The following is a 12,956-nucleotide window of genomic DNA, read 5'->3' on the forward strand; positions in this document are numbered from 1 at the left end:
TCCGTTCCACCCTGTGTTCGGCTTGCCCTGTTCTCTGCTTCGCTTTTCTGCGGTAGATCTTTCTTTTAATTCAAGTGTCTATTAACTGTGGCCCTAATGCTTATATAGTCTTTTTATTTAAGTACTTGGATAACTTTAGCATTAGTTTATAATTGTAAATACAAATTTGTAATGTTTCGAAACGTCAGGTTGGATCCAGACTAAATGACCAATGGCAGAAGAGAACCTTTCCTGCCTCCCCCCGCATCGCCACAGGACGTTATTCTGGGAGGGGGATGGGAGGGGGGTCTGCAATGAGGAATCGGTGGGAATGGCCAGCATAGTCCGGATTCAACCCATCCTGTGCAGCAGAATCCATCTCTCTGCTTAGCTCCCTGATCGGGGCTTTCTGTTACATTAATTCCCCTTTTTCTCAACAGAAGCATAATACAAATCTGAAGTCCTTAAAGCCAGTCCGACTTGATAGTGAGGTCAGTGCTTTTTTGAGTGCTTTCTAGTAAATGTTTGGCATTTTGTTAGCCTCAGTAGCACATTGTAAGCTAAGAGGGACGGCTCCCAAATAATTCCTGTCACTTGCAGGAACAAGCAAGACTTGGGAAATCAGGCCTCGCCCTGTGTGAATTGAGTTCACGTGTCAACTCTGAGATGGAGAAATGGGATGACCCGGAAAATGAGATTGTGCGGCGTGGACAATGCTTATCCAGCATGGCCTATTCCATGTACTTATTTACAAGGTAATGATATAGATATAGGATGATATAGGAGCTGCGGTGGCTCAAGTGGTTAAGACACTGAACTGCAGGCTGTGGAAGGTCGATAGTTCAGCAGTTCGAGACCCGGGTGCCGCATGACGGAATGAGCTCCCGTCTCTAGTTCCAGCTCCTGCCAACCTAGCAGTTCGAAAGCAAGACATTGCAAGTAGATCAATAGGTACCCCTTTGGTGGGAACAGTGTTCCGTGCGCCTTGATGTTTAGTCATGCTGGCTTTGAAACGGAGATGAGCACCACAACCCTAGAGTCGGATTCGACTGGCTTTCGAGCAAGGGAACCTTTACCCTTACTTTAATGATATAGAATTTACACTTATGTTTGCCTTTGCTCTCTTTATTATCTCCCCAGTTTCCGAAATCTAGATTGTAAATTCCTTGAGGATATGACTTCTCTTTCTTGACATCTGTTTTAGGCTCAGACAAGTCATTGCACTAAAATGTGTGGCCGACACCAAAAATGGCAGCTGTTTAGCTCCTGCCGCCCTTTCTGTAATTAGAACTAACTGACCCAGCGCATCTCATATTGTGATGTCCCAACTTTATGCATTTCCTTAGCCCTCATCCACAGTGGCTGCCGGGAGCGGAGAGCATGCCGAATGTTACACAACATAATAATGTTTCGCAAGTCTTACTGGACATTTCAAAGCAAGGCACTACAGGCAAGATTGCCATTTTCAGTTGCAGCTGCACGTTTGGTATGCCTGCTTTGGCCCTGAAAAAGGTCGTGCGCATCAACAGTCGTGTCTTCATGTGTTCTTTCTGCTGATGCAGGAGAATATCAGCAATTTTTGCAAGGCTGGCCTGTCGGCAGAAACAACTCTGAAGCCCTCCTTCCTGAGTGAAGGCAAAAACGTGTGAGCCGGAGGCTAAAAACTGTGAGCCAGCTCACACTCACTCAGCTTAGGGGGAACACTGCTCCCCACTCCATCCAGTAGAGGGTGTCTCAGGATCTGTTGTGATATTTTAAAAAGGTAAAGGTCTCCCTTGCTCGCAAGCCAGTCGAATCCGACTCTAGGGCTGCAGTGCTCATCTCCGTTTCAAAGCCGAAGAGCCAGCACTGTCCGAAGACGTTTCCGTGGTCATGTGGCCGGCATGACTAAACACCAAGGAGCACGGAACGCTGTTACCTTCCCACCGAAGTGGTACCTATTTATCTACCTGCAATTTCTTGCTTTCGAACTGCTAGGTTGGCAGGGGCTGGAACTAGAGATGGGAGCTCACTTCGTCATGCGGCACCCGGGTCTTGAACTACTGACCTTCCACAGCCTGCAGTTCAGTGTCTTAACCACTTGAGCCACTGCAGCTCCATATTTTAGTGATATTTTAGAGAATGCTAAATTGCTAAATTACAGTCCACTAGTTGCATCCCTACTACCCTCAATAACCTGGCAGGAGATTTTGGGGGGACCTGAATTCCTGATTCCCCCCCCCCCCATTTGCACACCTCTTAATTCTGTATCAAAGAGATATTAACAAAGCCCCACAATTATTTAAAGCTGAACTGAGGTTTCTGCTCTTTCTTCTTCGGAACCTTAATGAGACAGGAAAAAGTAAGCTTCAGGTGTTAGCCTGTAGTACTAGAACAAAATTCAAGACCTGTAGCACTTTCAGGACCAGCAACATTTTCGAGGGCATAAGCTTTTGTGAATCAAAGCTTTCTTGTCCGATACATGAGTATCTGATGAAGTGAGCTTTTACTCTCCAAAACTTTTACCTGGGAAAATGTTATTGGTCTTTAAAAGAAAAATGAAGCGACTGTTACCACAATTGTCCATATTCTGCCCTTTCCCCATCTCGCATTGCATCCAGAGCCAGTTTGGTGTGGTGGTGAAGTGGGCGGACTCTAATCTGGGAGAATCGGGTTTGATTCCCCACTCCTCCACTTGCACCTGGCTGGATGACCTTGGCCGAGCCGTGGTTCTGATAACAGCTGTCCTTGAAAAAGAGCAGTTTCTGTCAAGAGTTCTCTCAGCCCCACCCACCTCACAGGGTGTCTGTTGTGGGGAGGGGAAGGGAAAGGAGTTTGTAAGCCGCTCTGAGACACCTTTGGGTAGTGAAGGGCGGGGTATAAATCCAATCTCTTCTTTTCTTCTTCTTCATCCTCCTTCTTAACTGTCTTCATGTCACGTATTCAGGCTTCCCCTTTTTGTGTGTAGTGTATAAACAGTCCAAAGTACAGTGGGCTTGCCCTCCAAGTAAGGAGACATGTTTCACACACAGGATAACAACCCAAGTAATTTCACCTCCACGTATGGATTCCCGATAAAGGCAATTTTCTGCAAAGTTGGCCGGTCCCACTCTAGTCATTAAGATCTCTTCTGTTCCCCTACTTGAAAAGCCCTTTTTAAAAACCATTTTGGCTTCAGCATGTTTGCATTTCTTGCTGCCGCTCCTGTGGTCTTGGGATTTGTAGATGCAACCCTGCTCAGGCTGCTGATGGAATTATTTCTCTCTTTTCCCCACCCATCTAGGGGGGAAGGGCTTCTGAAAACTACCCAGGATCTATTTCAACAAGCAGAGGTAATGTAGCAACCAAGTGAAAGCTGGTCGTTTTAAATCTTAGCCCTGAAGTCAATAGATGGGTTTGGAGCAGCAACAACATCCTCGATGCTCCCTCTACAGTCCAAGAGCTGGAGGCTGAATCCCGCCACACTAGATTTAAACATTTTCCTTGATGAACCTCACAGTTTTTTGGGATCAGGGCAAAACTGGAAAAAAAATTATGTCACCAGGTCAATGTGTGTGTATCTGTGCGGGGCGTGTGTGTGTAGTTGGTTGGATTCGGGGGCAGCGGGGCTGGCTGAGTCCACTCTGTGCTGAATGGGTGTTGTACAGAATTTCCCCCCCCCCCCCCCGCAATTGTGAATTGGCCACAGGGTGGAGAGAGAAGCGCCTCTTCTGAGGAGGGTCTTGTGAGCTGCCCTCAAAGAGCTTCTCCGGGTCCATCTTTAGCCTCCAAGCCTGAACCAGCCTTGGAAGGGAAGAACTGGAGTGTGTTCGACTGGGAGGTTTTCTCTGTCTGTGTGAGGACACTACTAGGAATAACAGAACCCAGGTGCTCTGTCCATGTGAACCCCACAGTCTACAGCTGGCCCGTCTATGACACTGGGTCCCATCTCCCCCTCCTCCCCGCCACCGCCGCCGCCGCAGAATGGGTCCCAAACTGAGCAGGCCTGCAGTGTGTTGTTGGAGAGGAGTAGGGCTCAGGGTCACAATCTTGCTTGATTTTTCCCGTTTTGCCTTTTCCTCCCCACCTTAGGCCTTTGCTGCTGAAGGATTAAAGCTCGTCTCAGCCCTCCTTGCATTTTCTAATCAGGTACTGTGCAGCATATAAATACTGGCTATTTTTATCTCTGCTTTTCTGTGCTTAGTTAGAACAAGAATGTGGCTTTTCCTCATTTGTGCCGACTTCTTCCCTTGTATAAATTTGGCAACCCTTCCCCAGGCTTAACCAAATGCAATCTCTTGCAGTTGGAGGACGATGACAAGCCGTTGCTTCTGCAGGAGATCGAAAAGATGGTCCCTGCGTATCGGCAGCTTCAGGTCACAGCTACAGCCCACGTTCAGGGTAAATCAGCAATTTTTACAAAGGTGAGCTATTTTAATAAGAGCTTTAACAAAGCATTGCTCTGGGATAGGCCTAGTTTCATATCGTATTTTTGTCATCTGTTACTCCAGCAAAGCTGTGCACATTAGTCGTGTGGGTGTTGCTCTGCGCTTGCTCCGTTGCTAATACGTGAACAGGCATCAGCCTCATCAGCACCCTGGGAGACAGTACTGTATAGTCTGGGTCTAAGCTTCCCAGCAGCATACAATGCCTGGATTGAGGTGGGTCAGTGGTGCTGTTGTTACTCGACAGTAGCTATAATGGCCTGTCTTGCCCACTTGAGGAGGTATTTGAATATAAAAACAAATGGTCGTCTTGCCCACGAGCACGTTCCCGTCAGGAACACAGCTATAGGACTGATTGGTTGAATAACACTGATGGTTCTGATGAAGCCGTGCTTGCTTCACAGCTGTGACAAAGGCACCGTTCTCAAAAGCAGTGAGTGGCGGGCTTTCCCTAGAGGTTGCTTTGTTTTTCGGAGACCAGCTCCTCTTCATCAAGGCCCCTGTACAAACAAGGCACACATCTCAGGTGCTGAAGAGTTTAGCCAATCCGTTAAAAGCCAGAGGGTTCGTTGGTTAAAGATCTTCATTTGTCTGCATTTTTAGGGCACAGTCCAGTAGGAAGAATGTGCCACTGAGCTGCAACTGAGTCTTGGCAACCCCAGGACCATGGGGTTCTCAGAGCAAGAGAGGAGCAGAGGTGGTTTGCCAGGGCCTTCCTCTGGGTAGCAAACCCCCATCTTCCTTGGTGGTTGTCCCAAAAGGACACCTGAAGCTGCCTGCTTCAGAGTCAGAATCTATCGGTCTATGACAGTCAGTGTTGTCCACTGTGACCGGCAGTAGCTCTCCAGGGTTGCAGGTCAGAGATCTTTCACAACATCTGCTGACCGGCAATGCCAAGGATTGAACCTGCAAAGAGGCTCTGCCACCAAGCCCTGGTCCCCCCCCCCCCGAGCAGGACAGAGCAGGGCAAACAGAGCTGCCAGGGATGTCAAGCCACGAATGACCGTGCTCAATAAAAATATGGAAATGCTTGCTGTGAAAATGCTTGCCTTGTTTTTAACAAGCCGCTTGATGCCGGAACTTGTTTCTGTACTTAGGTGGAGGCCTGTATTCAAGAAGCCAGGCGTATTCTGAACGTTCTGGGCCAAGTACTGCCATTAGGCTGCAAGTTGTTGAGAAAAGTGAGTGGACACACACATAAATGCGACAAGATGTACCGATTTCTGGTTGAGAGACCACTTTGATTTCTTCTAAAACACCTTTCTTGCAGCACGGAACAGGAAATGGCTACCTTAGAGGGCACCGTCCCTGGAGAGAAAACGGCTTCCATGCCGCCACGAAAGACCGCGGCAGCCCCGCAGGGAACACCGACTCCCTTGGAATCGAGTCTCTGAAACAACACGTAGCGGACCTCACACTTCTGGAAAACACACATTTCTAAAGCCTTTATTTGGAAACAGAGACATTCCTGTATGGGAGTGGCATGCTAAGCCCCTCCCAGTTACTTTCTTTTGAGAACGGCGAATCCAGGCTAGAAATAAGCGCTTGTAACCTTTCCACATCTGATAGATGTCTTGGCGCATGGCAGTTAGCAAAAGCAACAGTCCGCTTTTAACAGCTGCATATTTTTGTGATGTGAATATATTTCTTTGTTCACTCATTAATACTGCTATTTTTATAATCTTGTACGTTTGTGAATATTTTGCTCTTCTGCTCCAAAGATGCTGCTGTGGATGCCCATACAAAGAAACTGGATGTTCTTGGAAACACTACATGGCAAGCGACGGGGTTTTGTACTCGGCATGAATGTGGGGCTAAGATCCTACCCTCGCTGCCTAGTTTTGCTGGTAGGCTGCTTCAAAAAGGGACTAACTGGGAAGGCAGACGGCTGGGGGGGGGGGGGCGGGCCAGACGGTGCCTTCTCCTGAGGGCTGGACTTAGTCTACCTCTTCTGGATGCATCAACGGATTACAAGAAAGGTTTAATGAGAGCCTTCTGGAAACTTCCCTTTTCATGAACACATTTGCCAACTACTTTAAGCTAAAAATGAAAAATATTAGTAGCGTTGAGGAAGCCAGTTACGGTTAAGAGCTTATTTTAGGCTCTCTTTAATATTGTGCACACCTCTGTACTAGTAGAATTGTCACTGTAGGATCCAAGCACTGACTCAAGTGACTCAAGCAAGTTCAGTTGATTCGAGTAAGTCCAAGTTACTTTGCGTGCCTTAGAAACTGTGGCGTCACAAAGACAGTTTTATCCACTTAAGAGGGATTTTGAACTGCCTGCAGTGGTTTGGAGCCAGTCACTAGCACAACAAGGGGCATTACTTGAGCCTCAGACCCGAAAAGTACTCCAGGCTTGTTCTGAACGGGTGCCTTAAGCGGTCTTAAGTGGAACGTCATTTCGCTCCTGCACAACGGTGCTGAATCACTAGCCATTATGGTCCTGGCATCATAGCTATATTGAAAACGGTAAACAGCCCTCTCTTAGGAAACCTCCCCTGATGACAGACAAGATGTGCTGTAGCAAGCAGGGGGGTGCAGACTGGGGACTCTTGGGAAAGACGAGGGCTGTCTGTCGACGTGAGGGGCAGCCAACTAGCCTCATGGTTAAACACCCCTTGTTCCGCACTTCCCCCCATTACCCCCCCACACACACCCCTTCATCTTAGGCCAGCCAACACCACTGAATATCTTGGGGTCGGGCACCCACAGAGGATTTCTGCCCCTTCCCCCCCCTGGGCTCCCCGTTTCAGGGGGGTGGGCGCCTGTCCCCCAGGAGCAGTACTGCAGGAGGCATTCATGGGCTGCAGGGGGAGGCAAGAGACAGGACGAAGTCGCAGTCCGTGGATGGACACTGTTGCTGGATCCAAGCCCTGCTGTTTGCCAGTGAATGTCTCTTTCTGCGGGTGGATTCCCACCCAACTCTCTGGAACTGGATGATTATTACAGCCATCTGAATCTTCATGGTAACAAGATCACACCATGGTAGTTCATCATTTTTGGACTTACTAAAGAAACAAACACACTTTACTAATGAAACATGGATCTTAAAAAGACCCTTTTATTGGCATTAAAATCTTCTCATTTCTAAAGGAGCAAGGTAGTTATTTCAGCACTGCCCCCCCCCCCGCACTCCTGCATTTCAGGGCAGGATCAAGCAACCTTTGATGGTCGTGTGTTCAGTCCTGCACATGCTTCCTTACAGGTTTAGGATTAACATTCAGTGTTACTCATTCAGTTTACTCTGTCTTGTGGAAACGAACAGCTTTCCAATCATGTGGCTATAATAAACTGAAGATTCCTGTATCCAGTCTTGCGTCCCCTTAAGTAGGATACCCCAGAAGTCACCTGTCGTCCACATTTCAACTATGAAATACTTCATTCTTCTGTGTATTGTTATCTGCTGTGTGTAGAACTAGGTCATCAAGAAGCGGAATTAAAACGTTTTGACAAAACCTCTTCATACTCTTTCCGCGTCAGAAGCCCCTGAGTTATAGTTTTGCTTTCCTCAAATTTTGGTAGTACAACTGCAACGTATCCATCTGTGAAAGGCTAAAAGGGGGAGGAAAAAAGAGAGAGGAGTGAGACGGGGGGGGGGGGGGGAGGGCAAGGCTGGCCCAGGCAATGCTTACCTTCTGCTGCAGGATTGACGGGTCGCCGAGAAGGCTTTCGTTCACTTCTATTAATCTCCCTCGAATGCAGCTGCAGAGAATTTGCAGTTTAGTAAAAGCAGCAAGAACGATTCAAGACTACAAACACAAAACTCTTATCAATCTACCTGTATATGGTATATTCTTCCCCATCGGAGCAGTAAATGCGACACAGAGGGGCAAGTTCTGTTAGAAACTGAGCACCCTAGGAAGAAACAAGGTATGAGAAAGTTAGAGGCTGGCTACTGTTTGCTAACTACAGATGTTCTGAGGGAACAACATTTTCTGCAAGACGACAGGAATCATTGCTATTGTGGACTATTGATTACCACACTTTCCCCTTCTCCCTTTTGGCCAGAGACAGCTTTGGCATCTCTCATGGACAGAGTAATGGGTTTCAAATAGAGGGAACCCAATATCTAAGTCCTGGATATGAATGAATCTCATTAGGCTGGCCTTAGGTCCATTACTGAGCACCTCACTGGCTTTGCAGGATAATATATATTGTAACCTGCCTTGAGACCTTGGAATAGGGAAGAGGAGAATCCAGAAATAATGGTCTGATGCTGGTTAGGCCTTTACTTGATTTGTTGCTATAATCAATGGGCAATGATGTGTTCAGAGGGCAGGCCAAAGATTTTAACAAGCCTAAGCGGTGAGTTAACAACTATCAGCCTGTGAGGCGCCATCAGCCGCTCCAAGCTACCACAAAGCTCAGGGAAGCGAGAGAGGCACAGAGGCATGATGGTAAAAAATGTGAGTCTTGTGGCACCCTGAAAGACTTGCACATTTGTACAAGGGGCACCCCCTGATATCAAGGCTTTGGTTTTCAGCCGAGGTCAGGATGAAGTGCGCCATACCCGTTTTGACTTCCCAGAGACTTTATTTTGCAGCCTGCTGCAGTTTGCGCTGATCTGGTAGCTAATTCTCTCGATTGCTTTTCCCTTCTGTAAAACAGGATGGGCGTCTGCTAGAGCAATGACACAAATTCTACAAGAAAAGAAAACGAGAACCATTATCCACTTAGGCTCCATTTTGGGAATCTGTTCAGTCTTGCATGGCCAGGGTCATAAATTCAGTGCAGGCCCTTCATCTGAAGTTACACCCTCCCATGCATGTTTCATTTGGGGAAATCCAGCATACTTTCTATCCCAGCTCCTGAAGGGAAGTACACAACAGAGCTAGGACAAACAGAATGTACGGAAGCATCTGGGAAAATGGCAGGGTGGCCTCAATACAAGGCTCTCCCCAATTTTACCTGCAGAAGTGCTGCCTCGTGCACAGTAAATTTCAACGCAATGCGCAAAGAGTTTGCATATTTGGATCTGCAGGTAATTTTATGCATTTGTTTAAGGCAGTTCAGACCAGTGGTCGCCTCAGCTGGATCAAGAACAGGACACACAGCTTTTCTTAAAGCTACACAAAATAATCAAAACCAAGAACATCCTGGCAGGATCAGGCCATCTACATAGTCCCATATTCTGTCTCACTTCTGAACAGTGGTCTGCCTCTGGATGCCCACAAGCAGTGTATGTGTGGAAATGTACCTTTTTACGCACCGCCCCACGAACAAGCCACCGGAGACTTGATTTGTTGAATGAGCCAAACCCAAAATGGCTTTCCCCAGGGGGCAGAGCTAAATGGAATACCTCCCTCCACACCTCCTGGGAAGAAGGAAAGCCTGAAGGGGGAAGGGAGCCGCACACTGACTAAGGGAAGCTCAGGGGCTTACCAGTCCTCTTGATGCTCCAGGGCAAAACCCTTTCATTTGAATGAGGGCCGCCAATACAAGCCCTGCCTTACCACGGCCCCATCCGCTTTCTGGAAAGCTCACCCAGCACCAAGGGGGTAAACGGCCACTATGCTGGGGAGCCCTAGGGTACGGTATAAAGGTTAAAGGGCAATTTACCTCATTCATTTTGAGGAAACCATGTAGTATGAAGTTGGAGAAGATTGACGACAGTATTTTCTTCCTTTTATTTGGATCAATATAATCCCACTGTCTTTTAAAGGTTTAAATTAAATGGGATAAATGTGTATCTTGGTCCTGATAATGGGGTTTAACCTCAGTGGTGTAACTGAGCCCTGAAATAACCAATTTAAGCCAGTTTGGTGTAGTGGTTAAATGCATGTACTCTAATCTGGGAGAACCAGGTTTGATTCCCCCCTCCTCCACTCGCAGCTGCTGGATGACCTTGGGCAAGCTGTAGCTCTGTCAGAGCTGTTCTTGAAAAGAGCAGTTTCTGTCAAGAGCTCTCTCAGCCCCGCCTACCTCACAGGGTGTCTGTCAGGAGGAGGGGAAGGAGTTTGTAAGCTGCTCTGAGACTCCCGAGTGAAGGGCGGGGTAGAAATCCAATCTCTTCTTCTTTCCTTCTGTAATCACTATGTCACAGTGGTTCTTGTTATCCCATCAGGAGTGTGTGTGATGCAACCTATGCCTGACCCCTTTCGGAACGGGCCCCACCAAGGGGGACTTATTTCCAAATAAACATGCAGAAGAACAGGCTGTGAGAATGCTCACCTGTTTGAATGCTGCAATATGCAATGGTCTTCACATGGATTACCTTTTACATCTAGGGGGAAAAAATAATCACACGATTACTTCTAGACCAGGAATGCACAGAGGCTGGACAGAGAGAGGCTTCCTCTACTAAGGAGGCAATCTTCTTTGGATGTAACCTCTCCATGCCCCCCAACCCTATGGTCCCTGCTATTTACAGGACTCCATGGAAGTGATGTTGCACTTTACAGACCAACATAAGCGAACAGTCCTAGCCTTGCAGTTTTTCGACAGTAGAGAAGGTGGCAAAGGGTAAGAAGCAAAGGAGAAAGGGGTTCACATATGACCACGTGTAGATAGATGCCTTCTTTCAGCTGGGGGAGCAAAGGCGGAGGTGTTAAGCCAAAGATAGGACTTGCCAGGAGAGGCTTCTAACTGAATGGGCACAGAATTTGACTGTGTTGTAGAAATACAGTTTCCACAAATTTTCCACACCACTTCTCTTACAGGCTGCGACTATGGACCCCTTTCACTCTCCCCACTGGCATGAACCTTCCCACCACAATTCTTTGGTTCCCTGCCGTGACAGAGCAGTCCATGGTAGCGTGTAAATAACAGAGGTTTTTGAAACAATTTCTGTCCCACAGAATATAATTTGGCTTTTAGCCCAGCCCAAGGAACTTGAAGAAAAGCAGGAGCCCTCTTCTTATTTCCCTTTTTAAAATGGCGCTGGAGACAGTTTAACAGTAAAACAAAGGAACAAGTTTATTCAATAGGTGAGTCAGGGATTGGGATTGCTGGGGTAAAAGTTGATAAGGCAGAATTCATTTCTTTGAACAGGCAAAATGATTGTTATTAAAGCTTATTTTCAAGTATTCATAGTTCTTAGCAATAACAGGTATTTATACTTAGTGTTTTAGTTACAGCCACAATGCTTCCTCAGAGTTTCCTATGGCAGTTCAGATTTCCAGAAGTTGGTCATTGTCTTTGTGAACCTAACTCACCCCCCCCCCCCCCGGTTTGGTAAATTACAGCTTTATTTCTATTTCCTGAGATGTCTAAAACAGTTTTCCTTTTACAGCAGACTAGGGTCCTCCTCGGAGCGAGACTCTGTTTGACACTGGGCAGGAATTAATCCTCTTCAGCTCGGAGGAATTAACTGGGTTCCTTTTCTGTCTCGAAAGGGGTTTTTCCACACACTGCCCGTGTCACTCTTGCCAAATCTCTCTCCCAGGATAAAACCGGACTTCAGCTTGTGCTGACACGTAGACTTTGGATTCTTCATCTGAATTCCTCCTCAGGTTATAGAGAGAACACAGTTAAGAGGAGTCTTTTCTTTTACTTTCACTCTGCAGGTGAGCCTGTCTTGAGGTATCTTGCCAGACTCTCTGACTCCAAAACTCTGCCAGAAACTGAGGGGCTGCCTTCTGGAATGCGCCTCCTCAGCACTCAGCTGACCGTGTCTGTTCCTCCGCGGGTGCTGGCCGAGCGGGGGAGACGTTCTCTCTTTATCTCCCAGTTCTCCGATTGAGCCGTGCTTGTGAAGTGTGCTTTTCAAGTGCCGTCTGTCCCAGCTTCGGAAAAAGAACTTCCTTGGATAGAACACGTAAGAACAGGAGAGCAGCCATGGTTGGCTCAGGGTCACACAGCGGGGCCAATCCACAGTTGGGCGTCGTGGTTAAGGGTAGGGTTGCCAAGCCGTGTGGGGGGGATTGTAGGTCTTCACAGAATCCTTGCGGCGGGGACAGCGAGACGTGTTGCCGTCGCTGTGATGCTACCTGTCATGTCCCGGCGACGGTGGTGCAGCGTGTCTTGCCATCCCCGTGGCGAGGATTCTGCAAAGACACGCAGATCCCCCTTGCCGTGATTTGGCGAGATCTGGCAGGCCTAGTTAAGGGAGAGCCCGTCGGATGCCGTGGTTAGGAGCCGTGTTCCCTCTCAGCTGAGTGAGTGTGAGCTTGCTCATAGTTTTCTAGCCTCCAGCGCACACATTTTTTCCCTTAGCTCAGGAAAGAGAGCTCCAGGACAAACTGACTGATGCAGGAGCCGAATCGCCCGCTCACCACTTTCATGCCAGGAGCTCACCAAGTAAAATCCCCTGCACAGCTTGGAGGGAGCATTGGACCTTAGGAGGGGTGGGCTCTAGCCCCCCCCCCGCTTCTGCTCCACGGGCGGCCAGGCGGGTGACCTCGGGGCAGTCGCGGCCCCCCCGGCCCCAGCCACCCACCCGCGACGGGGGAGGCGTTCGCGACTCGGGCGGGCGAGTCCCCCTCGTTGCTGAGGGGGCTTAGGGTGGCCTCCAGGGCGTCTGCTGTCCACGAGGGGTGCCCGCCGCCGGAGCCTCCGGGGGAAGGGCCAGCGGGGGCCGGGCCCCAGAGTCCTCCTTCCCCACCACCACCACCCCCGGCCTCCTGGGCTCCTC

At 48.4% G+C, this 12,956-nt stretch overlaps 2 protein-coding genes across 2 annotated transcripts in view; one reads left to right on the plus strand and one right to left on the minus strand.

Moving 5' to 3' along the window:
• The window catches only part of CTNNAL1 (catenin alpha-like 1), a 55,579-nt gene extending 49,336 nt beyond the window's left edge, over positions 1-6,243 (plus strand). The window contains exons 13-19 of the mRNA XM_015406427.1: positions 420-470; positions 580-734; positions 3,242-3,290; positions 4,030-4,086; positions 4,242-4,361; positions 5,480-5,563; positions 5,653-6,243. Coding sequence (XP_015261913.1) covers positions 420-470; positions 580-734; positions 3,242-3,290; positions 4,030-4,086; positions 4,242-4,361; positions 5,480-5,563; positions 5,653-5,823 — 687 coding nt within the window. The 3' untranslated portion in view covers positions 5,824-6,243. The remainder of the gene's footprint in view (positions 1-419; positions 471-579; positions 735-3,241; positions 3,291-4,029; positions 4,087-4,241; positions 4,362-5,479; positions 5,564-5,652) is intronic.
• An 83-nt stretch (positions 6,244-6,326) lies between these two features.
• FAM206A (family with sequence similarity 206 member A) lies at positions 6,327-10,611 on the minus strand (the record flags this gene model as incomplete). Its single annotated transcript, XM_015406428.1, has 5 exons — positions 6,327-7,936; positions 8,017-8,086; positions 8,163-8,239; positions 8,895-9,024; positions 10,556-10,611. Coding segments are annotated over 5 exons (462 nt in total), but the record flags the coding sequence as incomplete, so codon positions are not given.
• Positions 10,612-12,956: the final 2,345 nt, after the last annotated feature.

This window comes from Gekko japonicus, unplaced genomic scaffold (assembly GCF_001447785.1).
Source record: "Gekko japonicus isolate JY-2015 unplaced genomic scaffold, Gekko_japonicus_V1.1 scaffold3303, whole genome shotgun sequence".
NCBI classification, from domain to species: Eukaryota; Metazoa; Chordata; class Lepidosauria; order Squamata; family Gekkonidae; genus Gekko; species Gekko japonicus.